Genomic DNA, 24,040 nt, shown 5'->3' with positions numbered 1-24,040 from the left:
AAATTGGCAAATCTTAGCAGATCTACACTGGGAGGAATAATCATCCCATGACTAGTCATTACTACACAATTAGCTACAACAGGGAAGAAGGAAACAGGAGCAAAAGCAAATTCAGAGAATATTATTATTCAGCGTCCAGCCTAGAAAATACACAACAAATATTAGAATGAATTCAGCAGTGATGTCCAGCATCATTAGCAACCAGATGGACCTGGAATAAAACTGTAATTAGACTTCACCAAGAGGAAGGGGAGGGAGAGAACAGCAGATTAAATTGTAGAGGCAAACGCATTTTGAATAGATAAGGGACAGACACAGATCGTACAGAGTTGCAAAAAGTGCCTTTGCAGCCTGATGCGACCTTGGCAGAGAAGACACTCGGAGGATCAAAGAGAATGGAGTAGAAAACAGACCCAATCCTCCTGCCCCATTCATGTGCACATTCCTGCTGAAGGCAATGGCACCACTTACATGCCAAGTTAATACATGCATTGAATAGCATGGCTATCTTTCCCTTTCCTTCTCAAATTGAACAGTTTGGTAACTATTAAGGATGTCAACAGGAACCCAAACAACTCCAAAAAAACAGAGTTTGCTTTTGGGCAGCTGCAAGGGTGAGGATCCAAGACACGCTGGTCATGTGTTGCCCATGAAAATGACGACTCTACTTTAAAATTTGTGGTGATGGATATGTGGTTATTTTTACTATTTTTATAATAATTGGCATCATACTGTAAAAAATACTTTGGGGGTAACCAAATTCACAGTTTCTTTTTACTGAGAAACTTTGGACATAAAGCCCAACAGCCATTGCTGCTGTTAAAACAGCATTTGCTGCTGGTACAAAACCCAGGCAACAAGCAGCAGTGAATCCTGTCCTCAGATGACCACTGCAACCAGTGAATTCAACATTGCTCCCAGTTGCAGTAATGTAACCTCACCGGAAGCAATGACATTGCATTAACATAGTTGGCACATTTCAGGAGAGATTCAGGCCTGGAAAGAAAATGTCCCTTTTTCATTGCTATCACAAATAGCTGCTTTGGACTTTTGTGAGACCACAGAGTATCTGGAGTCACTGCTAAATTCTATGGAGTTTCTCCAGATTTACACTGTGAGCTCTTCCCCCTGGGGTGCTCTGCTGAGTCTCATCAGCCAGCTCCTCACTTGAAAGTCATGGGCTGACCTGCTCTGGGGTCACAGAAAGACCAGCACTATTGCATGTTACTGTGTGGCTGTGAGGTGGACTCAGAGAGCTCTTCTCTTCCTCCTGTACCTCTTAGATGAATGATCAAGAGGAACCACGGATATGAATGCAGTTTTACTCAACCCCACATCCAATATGCTAGTGTTGGATTAAAGAAACACATGAATTTAAAAACCTTCCTTTCCTCCTCACCTGCTCCCTCTGTTTCAAACAGAAGGGTGAAAAACAGGAAGATATTATTCACAGTAAGAGAGCTTAAAGAAAACAGAGAACATAGATGCTTCATTTGTGTGAATGGTAATGGAATCCTTCCTAAAAAGCTACCCTCTTTGGAGACATTCACCTACGAATGGCCATTACTCAGGTTTGATTCAGACCTCATAATCTTGTCAGGAGTTATGAGCACATATTAAGAGTGAATTACACCCCTGGCCCGGGGACATGCTTCTTGTGACCTCAAAGTACCTCACTGGAGCGTACCAGGGTGGCTAATGACAGACAAGTTGAATGAAGGGAGAGCTTTCCCTCTAGTAAAGAGGTTGTATTTCCAAACTATTTTTCCCACCAGAAAGTTCTGTATACTTTTCCCAAGGGGAAGGAGGTCTGACTGGAAATGAATTGATGGCACTGTTTGTTTTTGCAGTACAGGAATTTAGAGTGCAATACCATACTTTACCCTTAAAGGGAGACACTTCACCCTGATTTAGCTGTATAATTTCATGTCACATTATGGCAGCCCAAGAGGCATGCTGGGGAAGGGTAGTCACCCTCTCTTGTGGGAGTTCTCTGGAGGTCTATGAAGCTTTCAGGGAGAAAGGAGGACAGAAAGAGACCAGGAGGATTGGATTGAATATTCAAGAAGCATGAAATAACCCCACCGTTAGAGCACTTTTTTTTTTTCTTTCCATTTTTTATTTCCCCAAAGGTAGCAAAGAATAGTGAATCATCACATGATCCATATGTTAATGAAAGGCTGAGCATAAATATGCAGTAGCTGACTGGAATGGAATCTCATTTGTGTGAGGGGAGCAGACATTGTAGCATTTCAGAATGAGTATGCCAATCATTTTTATGTTTCCTAGTCACTGAGATTAGCTATCAAAGAAGCTGGGGTTTGTTTTGGTACTAATGGAACCACTGAAATCTCTGGAGACCATTTCTTTTACTTTCTGCGAATATGAGATCCTAAATGCAGTATCTAAGAAGCCTCATTAACAACAAGGAAAATCACCCACTGGAGCCTGTCAGAAGGTCTGAGCTCAGAGTCACCTGGGGCCCATAATAAGTACAGGAGGTGGCTGGAGAGCTATACAGCTGTGCTGAAGCACAGAAACCCTCACTGGAAGGGTGCTGTTTGAGTTGTGGTACCAGCTGGGTTATGAGCATCCAGGCCTGTGGGAGCTGCAGGGTCATTTCTGTGTTAATTAACATGGAGTTATTGGTCTGCTTAGTCCCAGGTTTTCATTTCTGTCTCCTATGAAGTGGTTGGCAAAATTAAAAAAAAAACAACAAACAACACAAACCCTCTGAGAGAAAAGCCTCTAAGGATGAAGAGCACGGCAAGGGCCAAGGGTATTCATTGGGTGGGATCTGAATGCACTAGAGAGCATCTGAAAGGGTCAGATACTCTCCAGTGGAAGAAGGTGCCACAATGTCATAGGATAACAGGGAAAGATATGCATGCATGCATGTATGTATGCATGTATGAATACAGAAAGGAAGTATCAAGGCAGAGAAAATGAGACATATAGATAACTACAGGGCCTAAAAGGAAATCAAACCTTGCCACCACTTATATGAAGTGAACCAACATACTCAGATGACAAAAAGAAACATTAATCTTAACGAGTAAGAGTATATAGGAAGGAGAGAAAGGGGTTGATTGATATTCAGTGTGATTCCTTATCAAAAATATCCTGCTGATCGTAAAGGGCACCAAAGCAGACTTTGCTGGTGACTTGAAAAGTGGGATGAACTGCCACAGTTTGGCTGATGCTTAATATGGGAATTCTTTTCTGAAAATGTAGCACACTATTTGGAGTTGTGAGAGTCAGTTTTCAGACTCCATTAAAAGAGGATTTCCTGGAAAGAATTTTTGCAAGGGACAGTTTCATTGGAAAACAGAATAAAATCAAATGACATTTACACAGTACTGTGACTTTTGGCATACCTTCTCACAGCAGTTCGGAGAGATTCGCATATAAACTGAGAAATCTTACAAACCTACTATAGCTGCTACCAAATGGAGATAATGCAAGTGCAAGTTCTGTTATGCTGAGATACCATTTAGCCGTAACAGCAATCAGAGAAATTAGCAGAAGCTAATAGAGAAGGAATAAAGTGGAGGATGCAGCTGCTTGAAGCTCCTGACAGGCTGTGGGAAAACAGCATCTATTTGCATACTATCTATCAGCTCTCATCCATTGACGGATTAATTCTGAGACTCAGGCTCCCTGCAGTTCACCTACCAGTCACTGTAATGAGTCACTGCTGCAGGGAATTGCACAACTCTCCCTTGTACTCCATCAAATCTTTCTGCAGACAGGGAGCAAGGAGAGGAGCTTTTCAGCTCCCCAGACAGTTCCAAAGGTTTGCTTCATTCTGAAGAGGTCTCCTGCCTCTCTCTGCTTATTCCATAAGAAAATAAGACCAACTTGTAGAACAAGATAGGGGCTCAATAACGTTGATATTTAACTTCATCCTCTCTCACTCTGTTTCATACTCTCTCTCACAACTCCCACATAAAGATGTCAGTAAAAGCAGACAGGTGTCCCTTGGTGCCTCAAAGCCTCTCTGGACATACTAGACACTGACAGAAACAAAGGAGTGGTAGGACTTGAATGGTTCTGTGATCTGGATAAAGACCCCAAATGTTTATTTCAAGGTCACTGGTACAAATCTAAGGTAGCTTGTTACTGGTTAAAAGTGACCACCTACTGATTATCGTGTGAGAGCCTGTAGGTCCTAAAGTGAGTTATCGGTCTCACAACTTCTAGTGGACAAATATCTCAACCACACACAAACAAGAAAAGAAATAAAAGAATAAAAAACCACCATTGCCTGAAGAGAGATTCCTAACTCCTGTTTTACAAGCTTAAACATTTACAGAGGCTGGAACTACATAATTTCTTGAGTTAGAACATTTTTTTATGCTCTCTACACCTACAGATAATCAACAATATTGTAGAGACATGCTTAGAGAGGCCTTCATCATATCTGTTCTGGGAACTGGGAATTCCCATTTCCAGATCTTGCAACCCAGATCATTCCACTAGAACGGTATTTTCTAGATATTCCTTTGAGCCCCTCCATTCCCACCTATGTGGTGGTACAGTTATCTCACACCTCTCTGTATTTCATCTCCTCTAAAATGGCTAGTAGTACGCAGCACTCAACCACATGGGAGGCTTAAAGTGCAATGTTATGGCCACAGGTCCTCCAAAGACTGGCGCAGAAACAGCACGAAGGCAATATGGAAGCACGTATTATGATGTATTATGGAAGCATCTCTTATTGTTGGGACAGATTATATTTCAAGGCAACATGCTGGGAAGGCCTAAGGAAATGATAACAGCAAAACATGCTGAAACTGGATGATTCAACTAGCTGACCTTGATGTCAGAGCTAAGAACCTGGGTCGCTCTTAGCTGCCTTTGAAGAAAGAGTGAGCTATGCCTCAGAACAGTAATGCCTAAGGCCTCCTTGGTATAAATGCATGAAAATTAAGCCAAAATAAAAGAAAGCTCTCTTATCAATGCTGCTGGCCACCTAGAAAAAGTGAAAGAAACTTTCTTAGTTTTCCTACAAGTATGTTGTGGCACAGTGATACCCTATGAGGAGTTGGGCCCTTTTCCTTAGGAGCAATAATTACACCAATCATTTAGCAATCACTGCCCTGCAATCAAAACCAGACTCTCAGCAAAAGGAAATGAAATCAATAACAGTCTTACTGGAAAGACTGAAAAGTGAATGTGATGGCTTGCTATATCTGAACAGATCATTTATCACAAAATGGATTCTGTGAAAATTTTGCTGTCAAATTCCATTAGGAAGGAGTCGTAAATACTCAAAGACTTTGCAAAGTCTATAAAAAGTAGGTCTTAATGAGAATGAAAAAATAACTTCTGAAGGCAATAAACCAAACCATCAACAAGAAAAAGTATCATGAAAAGAGCAAAAGGATAGGCTTTGCTATCTAAGCCAGTCTGTCTTCTAAAGTAGGACTGACATCCCAGCTTAGGGAAGAATGATTCAAAAGAAGTAAAACAAAACCTGTAAGAACATAATCTTTCAGTCTGAAGAGCCATTTACTGTGTGGGAAGATGAGACAGTGGCAGGAATTGGTTGAAGAGGCACTCTGAATACAGGGCTGGACTTGGAATAGTTTCTCTTGTTTCTGTATGCACCACGGGAAAAGGCTATGGACTGCTTTGCCATGGTTGCTGCGTGGATAGTGGGTACTCACTGGAAGAAAGGCACAGTCTTCCAGAAACAGGCTAGTAGATATGACTGATGAATATAGATTCCAGAAACAGGCTAGTAGATATGACTGATGAATATAGATACATTTTAAGGTAAATTTAATGGAGGTTAAGTTATCTCCATTTTCAGAAAGGCTTGATTTTGTATGGATTAGAGCAGTTATGTAGTCCATCAATCACAACTTTCAGAAAGAGTGTGGTTACACTCATTTACACTTGGGGAAACAGGAATATAGAAAACAAAAGTCTCCAAAATCCTACAAAAGCCAGGTGGATGGCAGAGAAGTCAACCATCTTAGACTTCATTTCAGTGACCACTTGGCAGTGGAAATGTTGTTTCCTAAACCAATGAACAGTTCTTAACAGGGGCTGCATCACAGTCTGTTATCTGATACCATTCTTACATGAAAAGAGGATTCACATCTATGAGAACTTTTGACCCTTTAAAATAACCTTACATGAAGCGATAGAAGATTGGGATTTTTCTTCTGTGAGGGAGAGCAAGTCACTTTTTCCTGGATCTGTTCCCTTACATGCTGCTGCAGACGCTGTCTGTGCTGTTGTGAATGAGACCCCAGTGCACCATCCCACTGGGCTTTTAACACTGTGTGAATAATTTTCTGTATTAAATAATTAAGTGTAATAGCTAATACAGCACTTCCCACACTGTTGCATTGTGCAGTCATATCATTATTTTTGATCATTTATAATGACATTAAAACCCTCAAGTGCCAGACTGAAAATAAATCTGTCACAATGTTGCAGTAATATGCAAATTCTCTGGGTACATTTGCTGTGAAGGAAATGGTCCTCTCTCATTGAAGCTCTTATGAGGTTTCTTTAACATTTTTTTCTGCCTGCTGAATTCTCCATTGATCCTCCAGAAAGCTGGAGGATTACACAGCTCTAGCTGATGAGTGTTAGAAACGTCATACATCCTATAAAACAATATTTAAAGGATCTATTTGCGTGCAGAGAATTGTTGGCTTCCTCCTCCAAGAAAGAGAACATCCTGCAGTTAAACAATGCAACATGGGAAGCAGCAGATCAAATAGCCTTTTTGTCCCTCATCAGTTGTTTCTATCATGATGTGAAAGGACCACTTTTTTGCACAAAGAGGGAAATTTGTTCTGTACACTTATTTCATTCTTGGCCTCTTCTTTGGGGGTGGCAACAAAGAAGCCAACTGGGATCAACTCTGCTGGTGCCCTTCTGTGACGTACGTTTTCCAGGAGGAAATTGGAGAGACCAGTATACTTCGTTCAGGATGCCAACCAGCCCTCAGAAGGAAGACTTGGATGCTTCCTGACTCAGATTCCACAAGAGGTATGAGCTAGGATTTACTGCAAAATTCCACTTCTCATCATCAGACTAGTTTCTTCTGTTACATTCACCTACCAACTGTTTTCACACTGCATGACTTGTTTAGATGGAGTCACGCCTATGCCATCTCAGAATATAAGCATATGCACAATAGAAAAACTTTAGTCTGACACTACTTTCCTTTCCTTTGAAGTGTTGGGAATGGCCAGACTTCCCCTCCCACACATACTCAGGAACTGGTGAGGGACTCAGTGAAATCTGGAAGTATCAATGAGGATTTGCTGTACTTTCACAGTTATTTGCTTGCTGACTCCTCATTTGTGGAAATTGTTACTAAAACAACCAAATCCCTGAGTGTTCTGATGCAAATTTCTTTTTCTGTACTAAATTGGAGAATTTGTTGTTTAAGGCTCTACAGTTACATCAGGTACACTGTTTAACTTAATGGGTCAGCACAGTAAAACACCAGGATGTGGTTCCTTTTTTTTTAATGTCACTTCCATGTCAGATGTCTCCATAACAGACTCCCGAATGGTTTCAGTTTAAGGCCTGGAATAACAGCAGTGTTGTGGCCCTGGGCTAGTGGGATGCCCTTCCACATTCTGCAAGGGTCTCAAAGCCAAGCTGCTTAGAGAGGGCAGTGGCACAGAATGTGCTGCAAAAGACTCACTTCCTTTCTGAGCCTCTCTTTTCTCTCTTTTGGATGAAATTCAGATAGAAATTCCATCAAGCAAGCAGAATCAAAAAGCAAGTCTACCTGATGACCCTCTGTTCCAACCCACAAATGTGTATAAAGGATTGAGATAACTTTGTCGTCCATGTCCACAATAATTATTACGAATATTTCTTGACTTTACATCAGTCACCTAAAAATGATGCTCTAACATACAATACTTTCAGTATCACTTAGCAAAGAGGCTCATTCTTCCTCCCAGACCTACAGAAACGAAAGACTATATGGTCCGCTCTCCATGTGACATATATGCCATGCAAGATGCATGAAACTCCTGGCAGAGAAGTAATCACAGTAAAGAGAAAGCAGAGGACCAAGTAATGAAGAATTAAGATTTTTCCCTTTTCTAGTGTATTTCTGAAAACCTTGGGCCTGAATCAGCGGTTCTTTGGGAGACTCAGACTGACTGCATACATACTGTGCAGTGTCTGGAGATGCATTTCAGAAATGCCAGGGACTTCTGGTCATGTAGCTGCAGGGTTTATTGAAGCAGCTGGCAGTAATTCCAGCTGGGCTACTGGCTATATAAAAGATGCAGAGGAATATTAAACATATTCAGACTTCACCCAGAAAAAAAAAAACACACACAAAAAAAATGGGGTGAAAAAGAAAAGCATTTCTGGGGAATCATGCTGTTGTTAACTTTTTGCAACAGAGCTGAGATTATTCCAGAGAAGTGGGGAAATACACTGCACCTGATTTTTATTGCAAATTATTTTGATGAAACAGTACACAGGAAGGTTCTGTGGTTGAGATACTGATGTGTTTGAACATGGAGGCCTGGGATGTCTGCCAGAGAACTTCAATAAAATGTTGAAACACAAAGAGATGTTCATTAGCTTAAAAGCTATGGATTTTAATTCTCTTTTTCATTTTTAAAAACCTCTTTCCATGTCCACTTTTCCTTTCATCCCTGTTTCTGTTCTTCTTTTCCTTCCATTTGTTTTGCCCGATCATTTATTTCTCCATTTTACTAATATCTTCCTCTGTCTGGATCTTTTTGTTTGTTTGTTTTTCTTTTTCCTTCCACCTCTTTTTTCTTTTTCTTTCTGCCTTAAGGAATATTCTGTCCTTTCCCACTTTCCATAATCTGTGTATGGCTTTTCTTCCCATCCAGATTTGGTTTCCCTCTCCTTTTCCCCCAGACATTGTTCTTCCTGTATATTTAGTTCTCTCACTTCCTTCAGTTTACATACATTATTACCTGACTATTCCTAGTTCTCTCCATGCTGCTTCTTACCATCATTATCAAACAGAGCTCACTCTTCCTATTTGTTGAATGAGGTATATTTTTCCCAACCACAGATCCCAAAATATATTAGCTTTCTTACCCCTTCCTTTGCCATTTCATACTCTAACAGAGGCAGGGTTAGAGACTGCCCTTACTGTTGCGCTGAGTAGACGAATCAATCAGCAAATGCTCTGTCTAGATGCTGGCTGCCCGAAACAGAAAGAGTAATACTAAAGCTGAGGAGATGAAACAATTAGAAACCAATTACTTAGGTTATGAACCTGCCAAAGGCAGCAGACAAAATCTACAAAGAGACTTTTTACAACCAGAATTGTGTATCTGAAGCCCATGAGAGGGAGGCAGCTACCTGCACCGTGGGATCTGCATGGCTCTTTTTCTGAGCCTGTGGATAACCCAACAAAAATTAAGGCTTGTTTATACTACCTACACATTTACACAACCTACACTACTAATTTATACCACTATACTTCATCCTAGACCATGTGATTTTTAACCAAACATGACTCCTATGTCTGTTGGATGGAACTGCAGTGCTTTCAGCAGTGGGCAAAAGTCCATGTAATTGTAACCAGGTTTCTGGTATTTTTATATCAGTGCAGAATGTCTTTGTTTTCTCCATATAAGCTGGAGAAATAAAACATTGTGATGAATGGTGCCGGGGCAGCATCCTAAGCTATTTGGGTATTTCTAAAGGTACTAGAATGGAGAACTACACAAAGCATTAGATTTCCAAAATTAACCCGCCTTGTTTCAGTGGTGCAGTAAATAGATTGAATATAAATCTCAGCTGTTTGGAGCCTCTATCCGGATCAAGGAATGACTGATTATGATCTTAGTGAGAAAGAAGAATGTAAGTAGTATCAGGCAGCCAGTGTGACTTCAGGAGAGACTGCTAAGAGGTCTGTTTATAAGCATAAATGTACTAGAAATGGAGTAGTAAAAAGGGAACAAAAACAGATGAGTCATTGTGCAGGTTTGAGAAGAGATAACCGTGCATCAAATGCATGATAAATGCTGAGTGAGAGGTGCTTAACGAGGAATAAAGAACGGCAAATACATCAGGAGAGAAAGAAACACTAAGGACAGGTAGATCCATCCGTAAGCAGAGACTAAGAAATAACCATGGCTGATATTCATGACTTCCACAACTCAGAGGGTCATAGTCCTTCCTGGGATCACATTGGATTATGTGCCTTGTACTGAATGTGAAACTTGTTTGAAACAGTGCACAGAACTCTGAACTCTGCTGCAGGAAAATGACATTAAAGAATGGCAAGAATTCAGAGCAAAGTAGCAGTGATAAATGAAGGACTGAGCTAACTATCTGAGGAAGGACAGATGGCGTCGTTACAGGCTGCTTTACAAGTAACATCCATAAACACCCAGGGAAGAAAGGTGCTGACAGTGTCTGGCAAAGGGAATAGACTTGTGATCTGTAGTCCCTCTGGTAGTCATAATTCCAAAGAGGAAATCCCCAAGATTCCCTTTCCACACACAGACCTGGATTTGACAAAATATATGATTGTGTGCTTTACTTTATGCATGGGAGTAGTTCCACTGGTATATCTTCTATGCTTTGAGATGACAGAGACAGTGGTAGAAAATCCAGAACTCTCAGATTACTAGTCCTGCCCTTGCTAATAGGAGGATGTATGAAATATTTCCCGAAATAAAATTAGATACGGTTCATTAGTAAAACAACCCATTCCAGGGAGCTGGAAAGATCTGAAATTCCTGCAGGAGGATCCATCCCCATATTAGCACTTGTGTTGACAGATGGTGCAGCTTCGTATGAATAGGAATTTTAAGTCATTTTTTGTAAGTTGAAAAGATAAATTCCAGGCAGGTTCCGTATAGCAGCTGGTCCTTTGTAGACCGCGCCTTGTGGTGACATTGTTAAGAAGCTAGGACAGTGGTAACTGTGAGCACACCAGACAGCAGAGCACCTCTCATTCCCTTCAGTAGTTTTCTTTGGAAAATGCACGAAGTAGCAGCAGCTTTCTCCATGCAGGAACTGGAAAACAGCTCACCAGATGGGCTGGAGAATTTATAAAATTAGAAAAACAAAGCAGCAAAAGGCCTTGGCTCAACAGCATTACTTCTAGACTGTCTCTTTGAAGTAACTACTTTTGAATCAGTTTATGCGCTTTAGCCAAGACAAACACTCAGGTCCATTTGGGAATTTTGCTTCAGAGCAGCGCATTAATACTCTGTAAGGAGATGGAGGGCATGTAGTAGATGTTTTCTATATCAGCAGCCCTAATCAACCCAAATCTCTCTTGCACATTGTTAGCACACCCTCCTGCCAAGACTGCAGCAGACACAGATGAGCTGTCTTATACTGTGCTTATATTTATCCTGCAAGAAACCTGGGAGAACTGATCCTCTCCTCCACAAAATGCACCACACAGAAACACGTGGGCTCTCAGAGGCTGGCCTTGTCCCTGCCCAGCATGTGCTACTTATACCCACAGATAGCTACTACAGCTAACATACCCTTCTTCTCTACAGCCTCCCGGGAGACTAAACAAACCAAAACGCTTCACAGAAGATGGCCAATAAAAAAGCTGACTTGGGCAACCAATCCCAAAAGTAACAGTATGTTTAGTTAGGAGAACCCCTGCCTTTCTACCTCGTTCACATATTTTCTCTAAGTGTTAGAAGATGAGCCCTGTCTCAGACGTGGCTCCTTATTCCTACAGCTGGCTTTTCAATAAGTAAATCTCTGCTCTTACCAGAACGACTAGTTGCAGGGCTGGATTATCCCAATCGATTCTTTGCAGTCAGGCAGATATATGCTCCTACTTAATGTCTATGCAACTGACTGTGTATTTGCTTTTTTCCACCTTCACTATCAGGAGCAGCAAATAAGCAGGACATGTCTCTTCACAGAATATGAGCAAAGAAAAAAACTGTATGCATTGAAAAATCTGTGCACTCAGAGACTGCCAACTCTTCCATTATTACACAGGTAGTAAGCAGCATTGTAGTGGCAATAAACTGCTATTATTTTATATAATACTGAGCACCACACCACTGCCTGAAGCAGGAATTTTGCATATTGGGAACTCCAGGCTTCCCTCCAAGGCAGGGCATGGGCAAGTCCCCATGGCGACTTCTGTAAGGAGCTAGGGTGGTAGCAGCTCTTAGCATCCCAGAGGTCTCTCCCAGTTCCCTTAGCAATTCTCTGTGGTAAAGGTATGAATAAACAGCAGCTTGTTCTAATTTGCACAGAGGGAAAAAAAAGGGATCCCGTATTGCTGCTGCAGACCATTCATTCCAAGGTGCCTTTAGGAAGCGACTGTGCAAAGAAAAGCTCTGTGGCAGCTGCTTCAGAGTTACAAGTCAGTTAGTGTGCTGCTTGCTGTAGTGGAGGGTTAACTGCAGCATCCACTGCTGGGCTAAGCACTGCAAAATCGTAGAAAATAGAGTGGAGTTCACCACCTTCAGTTCTGTGCTCAGCTCTGTTCTGCCACTTTCTCCTGGGCATTGTCACTAAGGCAAGAACACAACACCTTCAGTTACCTAAGTTTCCTGCTTTCTTGTCAGTTTTACTGACAACAAGCTTACAGCTTCTTCGTTTTAGGTACTCTTCAGACAGAAAAAAAAAGTGATGTTGGAGCACAAAATCAAACTGAGCAAAGGAGCTTAAAGTCTGGTTTGTGTTTTACTGCTCTGGAAATTGCAGATGATTCTGCATTTCTGCATTCAGCATTCTGAAATTGCCATTTGGTACCTGGAAAACACTAAAATACCATTTTGCATCTCATTTCTTTGTTTGGTGAACTTGGTTGGTTAGAGGGTAGGGGATGGTGACTGCCAAAGTGATGTTCACCCAGGTGACACAGTGAAATCTTCCTGGACTTTTTCAGCTGTTATTCCTAGGAACAACCTCCACCTGCAAATTTAGGTAGGTTATTTTATATCTTGTGTGATAGGAGGACACAAGGTTAGGCCAAGCAGAGGGCTGTGCTAACAATTTTCTTCTTGCTGAGAGATTCCCACATCTGAACATATTCTAGGCAGGTTCAAGTTCAATCCAAAAGGGGAAGCCTAAATATGAGCAGACTGTGCCCCCAAGTGTTGGTCCACATTGGTCCAAATAGTTTTCTGAGACAGGTGATTTCCTTCTTTGGAGAGCAGGTTCAGTCAATATGGAGCAGGGAATGAAGGCTGCAGGCCAAATCCTTGTACTGAATGGCAAGTTACACAAAGCACTGGTGCTCAACACAATCCAGTGTGAATACAATACTGGTGACACTACTTTTTGCTGTACTAGCTGTTTTCACAAGCTCATTCCTGTTTTTCTTCCCTGTAAAACCTGTGGTCCCATTTTTAAAAATTGTTTATTTCCCCAAAGGTATTTAATTAAGCTATCAGTTTAAGACAGTTTAATTAAATAGATTTGAACTACTTTTGGCATACAGTCCAGACTGTGGTTTTAAACAGATTTATTATTTTATGTGGCTGTTCTTTCAGGATGGGCAGGGCCCAATCTGAGCTTGGTGTCTCATACTTAGTTGAGAAGACTTTATTAATAATCCACTATTCTGGTCACAAGGAAAACTTCTTTTATATACTCACTTTTACTATACTGTAGTAGCTGGAGATTTAAATTGGAAATTACAAAATCATGGAAAATTGGGCTGAGAGGAATCTTGTGACATAATCTAGACCACCCCCCTGTCCCAAGGCAGATTATACATTCCTAAAGTGATTCCAAGGAAAAGTTCAGCTAACTTAATCTTAAAACCTCAAATAATAGAGATTCCACAATCTCTTCAGGCAATCTGTTCCAGTGGTTTTCTATCTGGAGGATACACGTTTGCCCTCAGCTGATTTTGCTTAACTCTTTGTGGTGCAGCAAAACTTGAAAAGGAGATTGAACACGGGAAAGTAAGGCACAGGAAGTAGAAGGGACCTCCAATATCATCAAGTCCAGCTCCTTACTGCTAGAGGCAACCATGTCAGGTAAAGCTTTTCCTGCATATGTACAGAGCTCAATATTTGAAGTGGTTGGACTCTTTCCCTAAATGGTCATAACAAATTCTGCCACAGAAACTCATCTTTCTTAAACTTAAGAATCTCTTGTAAAGTAGAACCATGAAATCAGAAGAGAATTGCAAAGCCTGTGAGATACAATCGTGGGTATACAATGTGCAGATAATATTTTTCTCTGCCGGAAGATTTGCTCACTAATAGACCATGCAAAATGTCAAAAGTGAAAAGTAGATCCCTCCTGAATATTGAAATCCCATCTGAAACAGATGATAATACTTCTAAATTTCCCAGCGTAGTGCTAGAGATCTCACAAAAATGTCAGTCCTTCACAAGGACAGTATGAGATGTTTCTAATCTTCAAGACAACTGCATTTCAGAAAGGAGAGAGATACTGGGTTCAGGAAAAAATACAAAATTGTGACTCTACTAAAAGAATTCCTAGATGCTGTGGAAGAAGGTGAGAGGCCAGGTAGAAGTAAAGTCTACACAGAAATAACAGGAGAAAGACTGAGTTCAGTAGAATGGGAGAGCGATGTTTCTGAGTTGAGGATGAAAAAAATATTAGTTTAGAGCTGGGAGCTCTTAACTTCAGTGAAACCCTACATGTTTAATGGGAAAGACATCTTAGTCACAACTGATGTTTCAGACAGTATTTGCCAACCTTAACATTTCAATATATCCTTCAAGATACAGAATGCCATGGCCCAATGGACAGGACAATACATTCAGACAGGACCTGCTGGGGTGCTGAATATTATCAACGAAGTCTTGAATTCAAAACTAAAGGAATTCAAACTAGCATTAAGCCACAGTCCTCCCAGAAGAAACATTTTTTTCGAAGGCTCATAACCCAAAATGAGTCATGCTTGATTAGCTTCACTTAGGCCAGGAGACTAATCATAGGATGATATTTCTATTTCATTTTAAGAAAGTCAGAGAGAACATCAGAATAATGTTCAGCATGGAAAACATATTATAGCCTAAACATAGTGTCACTATTATAACTTAATGAAAACAGAGAACTAGGAACCTTCTTTATTAGCAGGTGTCACTGTTTTTCCGTATTTATTTATTTAGCATGTCTACTCTCCAGTGAAAAAATTATTAAATACACATGAGACTCCAATCCAGAGAGCAACTGTCCAGCTCATTTATCGGTGGGGTGAGAGATCAAAGAGTTTCACCTCCTCCTTCTCCTCACAGCTGCCCCGCACACATGCACACACACACAGAGGCTGGGAAACTCTACACCTAAAGCACCTACCTTAGGTTTGAAGGCGATTAATTTCAGGACCATCTCGACAGTGAAGAGGCCAGTGAAAAGCATGTTGAGGATGTTCATGGCTTCCTTGAACATGCAGCTCTGACCGTAGTGCTGAAAAACAGTGTCCCGGCAGCATTGTGAGGAATGGACATGCCAGCTAGTTGGTTATCCACAGGACTACTACTAATCTCCCTCCACATCAAGGTTATCTAAAGGAAACCCCAGCATGCTTCGTTTTTTCAATTTAGAATTCCCATCTCCCTTCAAACATAAGCATTTCTATACCTCTAGCCATTTTTGTAATCTGACTCTGGATCTCTTCTCTTTAAAAAAAAATCTTTTTGATTGGGGGCTACCAAAATCACATTTATCATTCCAGTTGAGGGCTATAAATCTGCATAATGGTACAAGACAATTTCCAGTTGTGTTTGTTATCTTACCCTTCCCTAACACCTGGGTTACTTTTTTTGTTTGATTGCTACTGTGCAGTGAACAGGGGGTTTCACTGAGCTGTTCATAATGATACCAAGGCACTCCCCAAATAATTGCACTTGATTCAGGATTCTGCAAAGTACATCAACAGCTCACATCATATCTTTCTAATATGCATTATCTTGCATTTGCCAACTCTGAATTAAATTTGCAATCATGCTACCATTCACTTAACTTTATTAAGATCTTATGAAGTTACGCTCTGTAATCTATTGATTAATTCAAATAATGTCTTCTGCAGATTTTGCCACCTCATTTTTCATATCCTTATTTCAAAATCTTTATACTTGGGACCGATTACCTTATTTTGAAGTTGTCTTTCAGTTCATATTACAAGACCTTGTTTGTAGTTGCTTAATTTTGACAGTTTTAACCACCTGGACTGAATTTTCCTATTCTGCATTGGATCAGGGTGATTTATTTGAAAGAGCTTTAGTTAAAACAATTCAGATACAGATGAAGGACAGGCTAGGGAAAAAATCCATTGTCGAGGAATTTTCAAAATTGCTCATGACATTTTCCTTGAAAGACTCTAGTACCTGCAGGTCTTTGGTTAAAAACTTGGAATTTTACTGGAATGTGGCTTTTCTAAGTTTGAACCAAAGTGTAAGTTTTTGAAAAACTGTGCTTTTCTCGGGATGGATATGGACTTCCTAGAATCTCCGGAGATGCTGTCCTGCTTGTAGGCTCGCAAACATCTCACCAGCTTCTAGATCTATCTGCCCTGTGCATGCCCCAATGTCATAGCAGCTGAGCATGCTCCAAAGCTTCCAAGTGAACATAACAGTTCCCCTCTGTTGCTTCATGACAGTATAGCAGCAGATGCTTCAGCTGAGAGAAGAGTGGGACTGACTCAAAACAAAAAGGAAGGTGATAGAGACCAAGGGCAAAGGCAGAGTGGAAGGTACAAACCAGAAAAGGACAGGCTTGGGTAAATGTACAGAACTGTTTTTGTCTATACAGGCTCATTCCCTGTCTGAAAAGAACATAAAACTTCCTTTTTGTTAACTGACCACTTAGTAAAGGTTATGTCTTATTCCCCTTTACTGCTCTTCCACCTGCACATGTTAATCTACTACCTTTATTTGCTATTCTTGTAGATCCAGCTGCAGATGTTTCTTTGGTGGATTCCCACTAGATATTTGGAAACCCCTCACACATTAAGGAAAATGAATGCACAGTATAGTGGGTAGTAGAGCAATCAGTAGCATCACTAATGAAGCAAGTTAGGCAAACAACTATCAAGAAATACTTTAGGTGGAGTTGATCCTACTTTGTGGTGATGGAGTAGAAAATACAGCTTCTAGAGGTTCTTTCTCGACAAATTTCTATGATTCTTAATGTAGAACAATGGAGATAATAGGGACCCTCAATTCCCACTTTCCTTGATTGACTTGTTTGCCAACTTATTCGCTCCCTACTTTTTAACATAGAAAAGGCTAAAATTTGAAATTCAGATCTTAGGTGAGTGACAGTTCAAGGCTTATTCTTGCATTTCATAGAAGACAAGTCAGAATTGAGAAGTCATGTTACTACAGAGGCCACTGAATTTGCAAGTGATATAACTTTTTAAAATTTTGTTTTAAAACAAGATAAACAGGATTGTTGAAAGCATCACATTTTAGCACAAAGAGGAGAGGTAGGTTCCTAATTCTAACTAAATATCATCATGAGTGAACACAGTACAATGCCTTTTATCATGTTCCTCTCCCTCAACACATGGTGTGAAGGTGAAATTAGGTTTCAGCCTCTGTTATTTCTACATTTCCCCCAACTAGGTCTAATAATTCACCACCTGTGAGGTTTTCTTCTTGCTTACTTACTTGCATGGCCAGGCAGATGGTGTTCAGCAGGATCAAAACGAACATCAGGTATTCAAAATAGGTGGAGTTGACCACATACCAAACTTTGTACTGATACTGGTTTTTAGGGATGTATCTCCGCAGGGGCCGGGCCTTCAGGGCGTATTCTACACACTGGCGCTGTGAAAGAGGCACGGTAAGTTTAAAAATCAAAAAAAAATATGGGATCGATCAGATACTCCCAGATATAAAAAATGTGTTTCAAGTATATATATATATAAAACCTATGTGTTTCAAGTTATTTTCTGAAATGACAATGCCTGGAAGAAGATTTTCTAATCTTTCTAATCTGAATGCATATATTCTATCTGTTTTAGAGATCCATATATATTTACTTTGACCACAGAGTGCTGTCACTCTCATCTAATCTCAGTGAACCAAATGGGACAGCACACATTTTTAAGTAAATACTGTCCTTTGTGCAAATCTTACAGCAAGATTTTTTTTTTTTTTTTTTAAAGCCAGTTTTCTTAAAGATGGTAGTGAAGCCAGCTTATATTTTTTTGGCACTTTCACATGTTCCTCTATGTTTATATTTCTCTCTTAAATGTTTATTCTCAATGTATTTTCTATCCTTAGTGGCAGTAAGTTATTGTAAATTACCTGGTTCTTGTCCAGCTCACAGTTCTTGTATTCTTGTTCTCCTTGTTCCTGAAATGTGACGATGACGAAACCAACGAAGATGTTCATCATGAAGAAAGCAATGATGATGATGTAGATAATAAAGAAGATGGAGATCTCAACCCTGTGATTATAGATGGGTCCCACATCCTCCATGTGGGAATCAATGGACCTATACAGCAACCTGAAAGCAAACAGGAGCCCAATGCAGAGAAAATCTGCAGCTGTCATGAGGCCTTATAGGTGATGTTATAAAACTCATTTTTGTGATTTTCTTGGATTGTATCAAAATTACCTCACTCACAGATGCACTGACTTGCACTGATCTGAGTATAAACTCTTGCAAAAGAGAGAACACAGCTTTTATTAACTTTATATGTTTGAACCTGTTCAGCACTTTTAACATTTGTTAACACTGCTGTTAGCATCACCTTGTGACCCATTTCAAGGGCAACCCCATGATAACCTTACATGCCCATGTCACTGACTGAGAGGATCTGTGGGAGTCCTCAGCCCCTGTGACAAAGAGAGGACAGCCTGGTGAGATATCCTGTGTCTACCCATATTGCACAGTTAGCAGTGCTGTATTTCAAAGTGGACCACTGGCTCCACGGGGAAACCTGCAGCACCTAGCAATACTGGTAAGTGCCTGACAGGCGTTTTATATCCCTTTATATACATAATATTTGTATCAATATTGTTATTACTGCTGCTACTGACAATCATTTATTAAGAACCAGAGACAGTGCTATACACTGCTTACAAGTACAGGAACCACAATTCCTACAGGTCCTGAGGAATTTACTACGTACCTAGTACTACAATGACTGCTGCTGCTATTGCTACATATAATGTTTTAGACTTTTTAAATACTTAGAATGGGAAAGTCTGTTCTCTGCATTTGAGTTTCCTCTTTTGAAATGAATGAGGACATTACTAGTGTTGCATCATCTCAAGAAGCACTCACTCTGGCCAGCCCTCAAAGGTCGAGACAGTGAAGAGGGCCATCATGGCAGTCAAGACGTTGTCAAAGTCAAACTTGCTGTTCTCCCAGCTCCGGGGCTGGATCATTGGCTGGTTGACCTCACCATCCTTGTATGTAATGTAGTACCCTCTGTGGGTGGAGAGGAGAGAGAGAATGTGACAGAACTGCACTTCCAGTGCCAGGCCCTGAGAGCATGTGGCCAGGGAAAGGGGCTGAGTGGGAAAGGTCAGACTCACCTGCATTCTGCTGCTGTCTGCTTGGAGCTATCAGTGCAGCTATAGAGTTTGCCCTTGAAGAGGAAGAAAGAAGAATGAAGCCTCCTTTCCTGACAGTGCAAGGGTTAGGGCAGGTCATGTACCAAGGTGGCTGCACTTACTACTTGCTTAACTACTGTGGGTATGTTTACATGCTCTTTTGCAGGCAGATGTGAACAAACTGTATCAAGAGTTGCCTACGTCTAGGTAGTTCAAGAGCACAGGCTTTCATCTGCTTGCACAGTGTTTTTCTCTGTGTGTCCTGAGGTGCATGTGCCCTGAGTGCTGCCAAACACTAATTGTCCGAAGGGTGGTGAAGGGCACAGAAATAAAAGCAGATGTAAGGAAGTGAATGAGTAACCTCCAGTAATTAGCTGGCATACCCCATCTTCTGTAAAATGGAAGGTAGACAGCCTGTAATTACCAATCCCTTAGAACAGCCCCCTTCATTTGTCATGCCACGAGCAATTTGGAAAATAGGCTTACTGATGTTACTGGTGATTTCTTACCGTTACAGGTGAAGCACAGCAGTTCTGAAAATACCTGATCCAGTTTTGGGGAACTCCTGGTAGCAGGAGCCCAGGTAACTACGACGGTGCCCACACTGCCTTTCACACGGGAAGATTCCATCTCCCCTCCTCAAGGTTTTTCATATTTTTCTTCCCACCCGAGAAAACAGCTTAGTGTAATGGTTGGATGAACGGGTCCAATGGTTTTACCTTGAACAACTGAACTCCAATGCAGGCAAACATGAACTGCAGCAAAGTTGTGACAATCACAATGTTTCCGATGGTTCGGATGGCGACAAACACACACTGGACCACATGCTGCAAATGGAAGATAGGAACAAAAGTAACTTGCAGGACTGTTCTGAGCTGCGCTGGCTAGGAGTGAAGCCCAAGGCTACAATGACAAATACAAATATTTCATTTAACTATTACCCATTAAGTAATGTCTCAGGAAAGGGGAGAGAAAACCAACTTGTTACTTTTATCATTATAGAAGCAAGCAAAGAGTGGTAGGAAAATTCCAACGCTTAGCTCTCTGAATAGTCCAGTAGCAGAGTCTTACATAGTTGGGCACCCACCAGGCCCACAGGAAGGAATTTAACTAATAGAGTAAGGCTTGCGAGCCCATCTGTAACCCCAGAAAACAACATCATATAATCTTTGTGGTGAGGCTTAAACACTACTTGAACTGTTGCAAAAGTCCTTGCAGCCTGAAATAACTCAGATTTATACTTTACAGAATGCATTGGGACTCTTCTAACCTTTAGCCCTTTGGCTCTGTTGATGGCCCTCAGTGGTCTAAGTACTCGCAAAACACGCAGGATCTTCACCACATTGATGGCACTGGACCTGGAAGAAAGTATTGGAACGCTTGAGACAGACAGCAATATAGGGGGTGTGCTGCAAGGACAGATGGATTTCATCCACTCTTTCTCATCTGAAGTCCTACATAACCTTAGGATGCTTAGGGTAGCTAGAGAGTAAATTCATTTCTACTTGCTCTGGCATCTCAGGAATAAGGAAATCACTCGCTGGTGCTACCTTCGTAGGTCTTGCTTCCTGATCTATGCAGCATCAGTATACATTCTCCTGGCTTTCACCGTCTCTGTTGTATTACTGAAGGGAATGCAACATGAGCAGGGATTTTTATTTATTTATTTTTATAAGCAGGGCAAGTTGCCAAATATTCTATAGCTTTCTGATGGAAATTGTGCCAATATGTAGGCATTGCAAGACATTTTCCGACAGGGCTCATAGAGAGCTTCTCTGCTGAAATATTCACAGAAGAATGGACACTTCAGGTGACTCAGGCATTACAGGTATACTGTCCAGGTAGGTCCTATAACTTATTAAGCAAATTAGCAAATCAACCAATACAAAATGGAGTGACAGAAGCAGGCTCAACTGATGCTGCCACCAGTGCTCTGCAGATTCTTACGTAGCTTTTGAAGCACTTGATGATCTTCCATTGACCAAGACTTGTGGTATATTAGGAAGTAGGAAATCACTATCATCCCATTTTATAAAGAGGTAATGAGAGCTCTGGGAAGGAACAGTAAGTCACTTAACTGTCCTGAACTGATAAAGTGACTCAGAAATCTTGGAACAAAGCTGAGTGTTATGATTCCCAGTGGATCAAATTTCTTGTTCTCATTTGCTCTTTCTGGAAGATGTTCCCTCCAGGTCATTAGTATAGCATTTCCCAATTATCACATCCCCTCATGAGAATGAATTTTAATGCCTCTTGAATCATCTGAGAAAAATACCTCCAGGCTCATGAGAAAAATCTTACCCAGATAAGAGAATGAGATTTAGGTATCATCTCCCAGCCCAGCCCTCCTGTCCCAAAAAAACAACCGATTGAAAACAGCTCACTCACTGGATCCCAAAGGAGATGAGAGAAACGCTGACCACCAGCAGGTCTAAGATGTTGAAATAGTTTCTGCAGAAGGAGCCCTTATGGAGGAAAGCTCCGTATGCGGTCATCTGCAGGAAGGCACACGACACAAACACACTTTGCCGTTAACATCTGTTCAGAAACCAAACCCATCTGGTTGTGCTCAGAGTATATATTTGGGTAGGGGTGGTATTTCTAACATAGACAAGACAATCTACCCTCAGGCCCCAAAGGAGAAGTTGAGTCCCCATGGAGAGAAGAGAGAGTGAAGAAGACAGTAAGATAACTATGAAAGACCTAACTATGGAAAGCCAACACTAGGTGCAGTGAGAAAAATACGCACTTAGACTGCACAGAGTATATAACATACTGAATCAGTAAAGCAGCAAAAAGAGTATTTGCAAAAACTACTCATTGCAATCCTATGCATTTATTTATTTATTTTTTCATTTTTCCAATGGCAGAGGACACTTGTGAGTATGATACTAGTATTATATAAAGGCCTCTTTAGTTAAATTGAATAAAACACATGAAACAAAAAGGGCTCTTTTGTGATGTTTTTCAATGCTTATATCGGCTGCAGTGGACAGTTGAGCTCTCTTTCTTCTTTGAAGAAAGAACAGAATCCCTCCAGGATTTCATGCTTTAGAGCTGCACTGAAGCATCAGGCAGAATTCCTGTTCTCTTCAGTTTGCTACTTCTGTTCAGCTCAATCCCATATGCTTTTTCCTACCTCTACACAGTTTCCTCCCTTTTTATTCTAGAAGCAGTTCCATTTTCTCCTTTGTTTTCCTAACAGAACCCAAGGTAATGTTCCTTGAGACCAAGAAGCCTCTTTGTGGACGTAGTCATTATGAATATCACCCAGATGAGGAAGGGAAAGATTTTACATATTTTACAAGGGAGGTCCTGCCCCTTCTGCATACAAAGGATTATTGAATACTTGCTGGCGCTGAGGAGGATGTCACAGCTCCAGAACTGGATTAAGAACCAGTATAAACAGAAATGGGTCTCAGCCACAATGTCACAATTCTGAGCTCAGGAGAGCAAAGGTCCTGACTCTGAATTTTAGAATGAGCTCAGTTTTAGAATGCGACTAGATGAGTCTGGCATGGCGAAAGAGGGAGAAGTGATAATCTTATTTTTACCACCTACCTTAGCATCAGTAAGTGATCTAACGTAACTGCTTTGCAGAAACCCCATTCCCCCAACTGCTAATCTCATTTCATTACCTGGGTTAGGAACATAGGCTTGTAAATTCAGTCCTCTGAATCTCATCTAAGTTAGATGTCTAAAGTAACCTGAAGCAGACGTCATTAGACTGTTCCTCAATGACCAGACTCTTCCAGCTGAGAAGTATGAACTAGAAATTAAAACGGGAGTTTTCTGGCTAGTAGCTCAGGATGGCATAGCTACTAGTGGCTTCCAGCCTTGCCTACCTGTGACAATTAGGTAGCCAGAGGATGGTGGAAGGGCAAATGGTATATCAGATAATTTTTTCACCAAACATCCATGACATCAGGGAGCCAACTATCAATCAGTCAGACAGAACTGAGAAGGGGAGGAAGTATAAACTCGTCTTGGTTTAGAATTTATACTTATAGACACATTTGATTCGGGAATGGGGGGGTTCTTGCCATAACAAAGGTGGTAAAGATGCCCTTTACTGATTATATTTTGTATGGCAAACTTGAAAAAAAGGAGACACCATTGAAATCAGGAGGGGAAGCTCTGTTGAATTTAAGTTCTATACAAACTGTGGTTGGGAGATTTTTTATTTAAGAAGAGACTCTCAAAGAGTATGTAACCTGTGTCTGCCTCCCACCTGGTACACTGAACAAAACTCTTAGGGTGCCATTTAAAACTAAACCATAACTATCTTCAATGGCATGTTCAAAACATTGCAAAGTTGGTCACCTTGCTAACGTTCATCAGAATCCACCATGGCAGTGTGGGCTTGGAGGTGTTGTCAGCAACATGGGGGCAGATAAGTTTGTTTCTCTACAGTCTTGATAATCATATAGTTATTTGTTCTTTTGCTTCTTACTGTTTACATCAACTTTTCTGTTGTGCAAAAGATTGTGCTTAATGAAAGGCAGCAGAGAAACAGGCCTGGAGAAACCCAGAAACTTGTGAGGCAGGAACTGATGGGATAAGAA

At 40.9% G+C, this 24,040-nt stretch overlaps 1 protein-coding gene across 50 annotated transcripts in view; it reads right to left on the bottom strand.

The window, feature by feature from the left end:
- CACNA1C (calcium voltage-gated channel subunit alpha1 C) overlaps nt 1-24,040 on the bottom strand; it is a 494,083-nt gene that overhangs the window by 60,004 nt on the left and 410,039 nt on the right. For all 50 annotated transcript variants that reach the window (XM_083821259.1, XM_083821285.1, XM_083821290.1 and 47 more), the window contains 8 exons: nt 21,864-21,970; nt 20,746-20,833; nt 20,195-20,302; nt 19,458-19,510; nt 19,204-19,350; nt 18,219-18,420; nt 17,577-17,735; nt 15,262-15,372 (listed from right to left, as the gene is read on the bottom strand). In XM_083821259.1, coding sequence (XP_083677385.1) covers nt 15,262-15,372; nt 17,577-17,735; nt 18,219-18,420; nt 19,204-19,350; nt 19,458-19,510; nt 20,195-20,302; nt 20,746-20,833; nt 21,864-21,970 — 975 coding nt within the window. The remainder of the gene's footprint in view (nt 1-15,261; nt 15,373-17,576; nt 17,736-18,218; nt 18,421-19,203; nt 19,351-19,457; nt 19,511-20,194; nt 20,303-20,745; nt 20,834-21,863; nt 21,971-24,040) is intronic.

This window comes from Anser anser (assembly GCF_964211835.1).
Source record: "Anser anser genome assembly, chromosome: 1".
Taxonomy (NCBI): domain Eukaryota; kingdom Metazoa; phylum Chordata; class Aves; order Anseriformes; family Anatidae; genus Anser; species Anser anser.
Note: the sequence above shows the minus strand (reverse complement) of the source record. Positions and strands in the feature narration are given on the sequence as shown.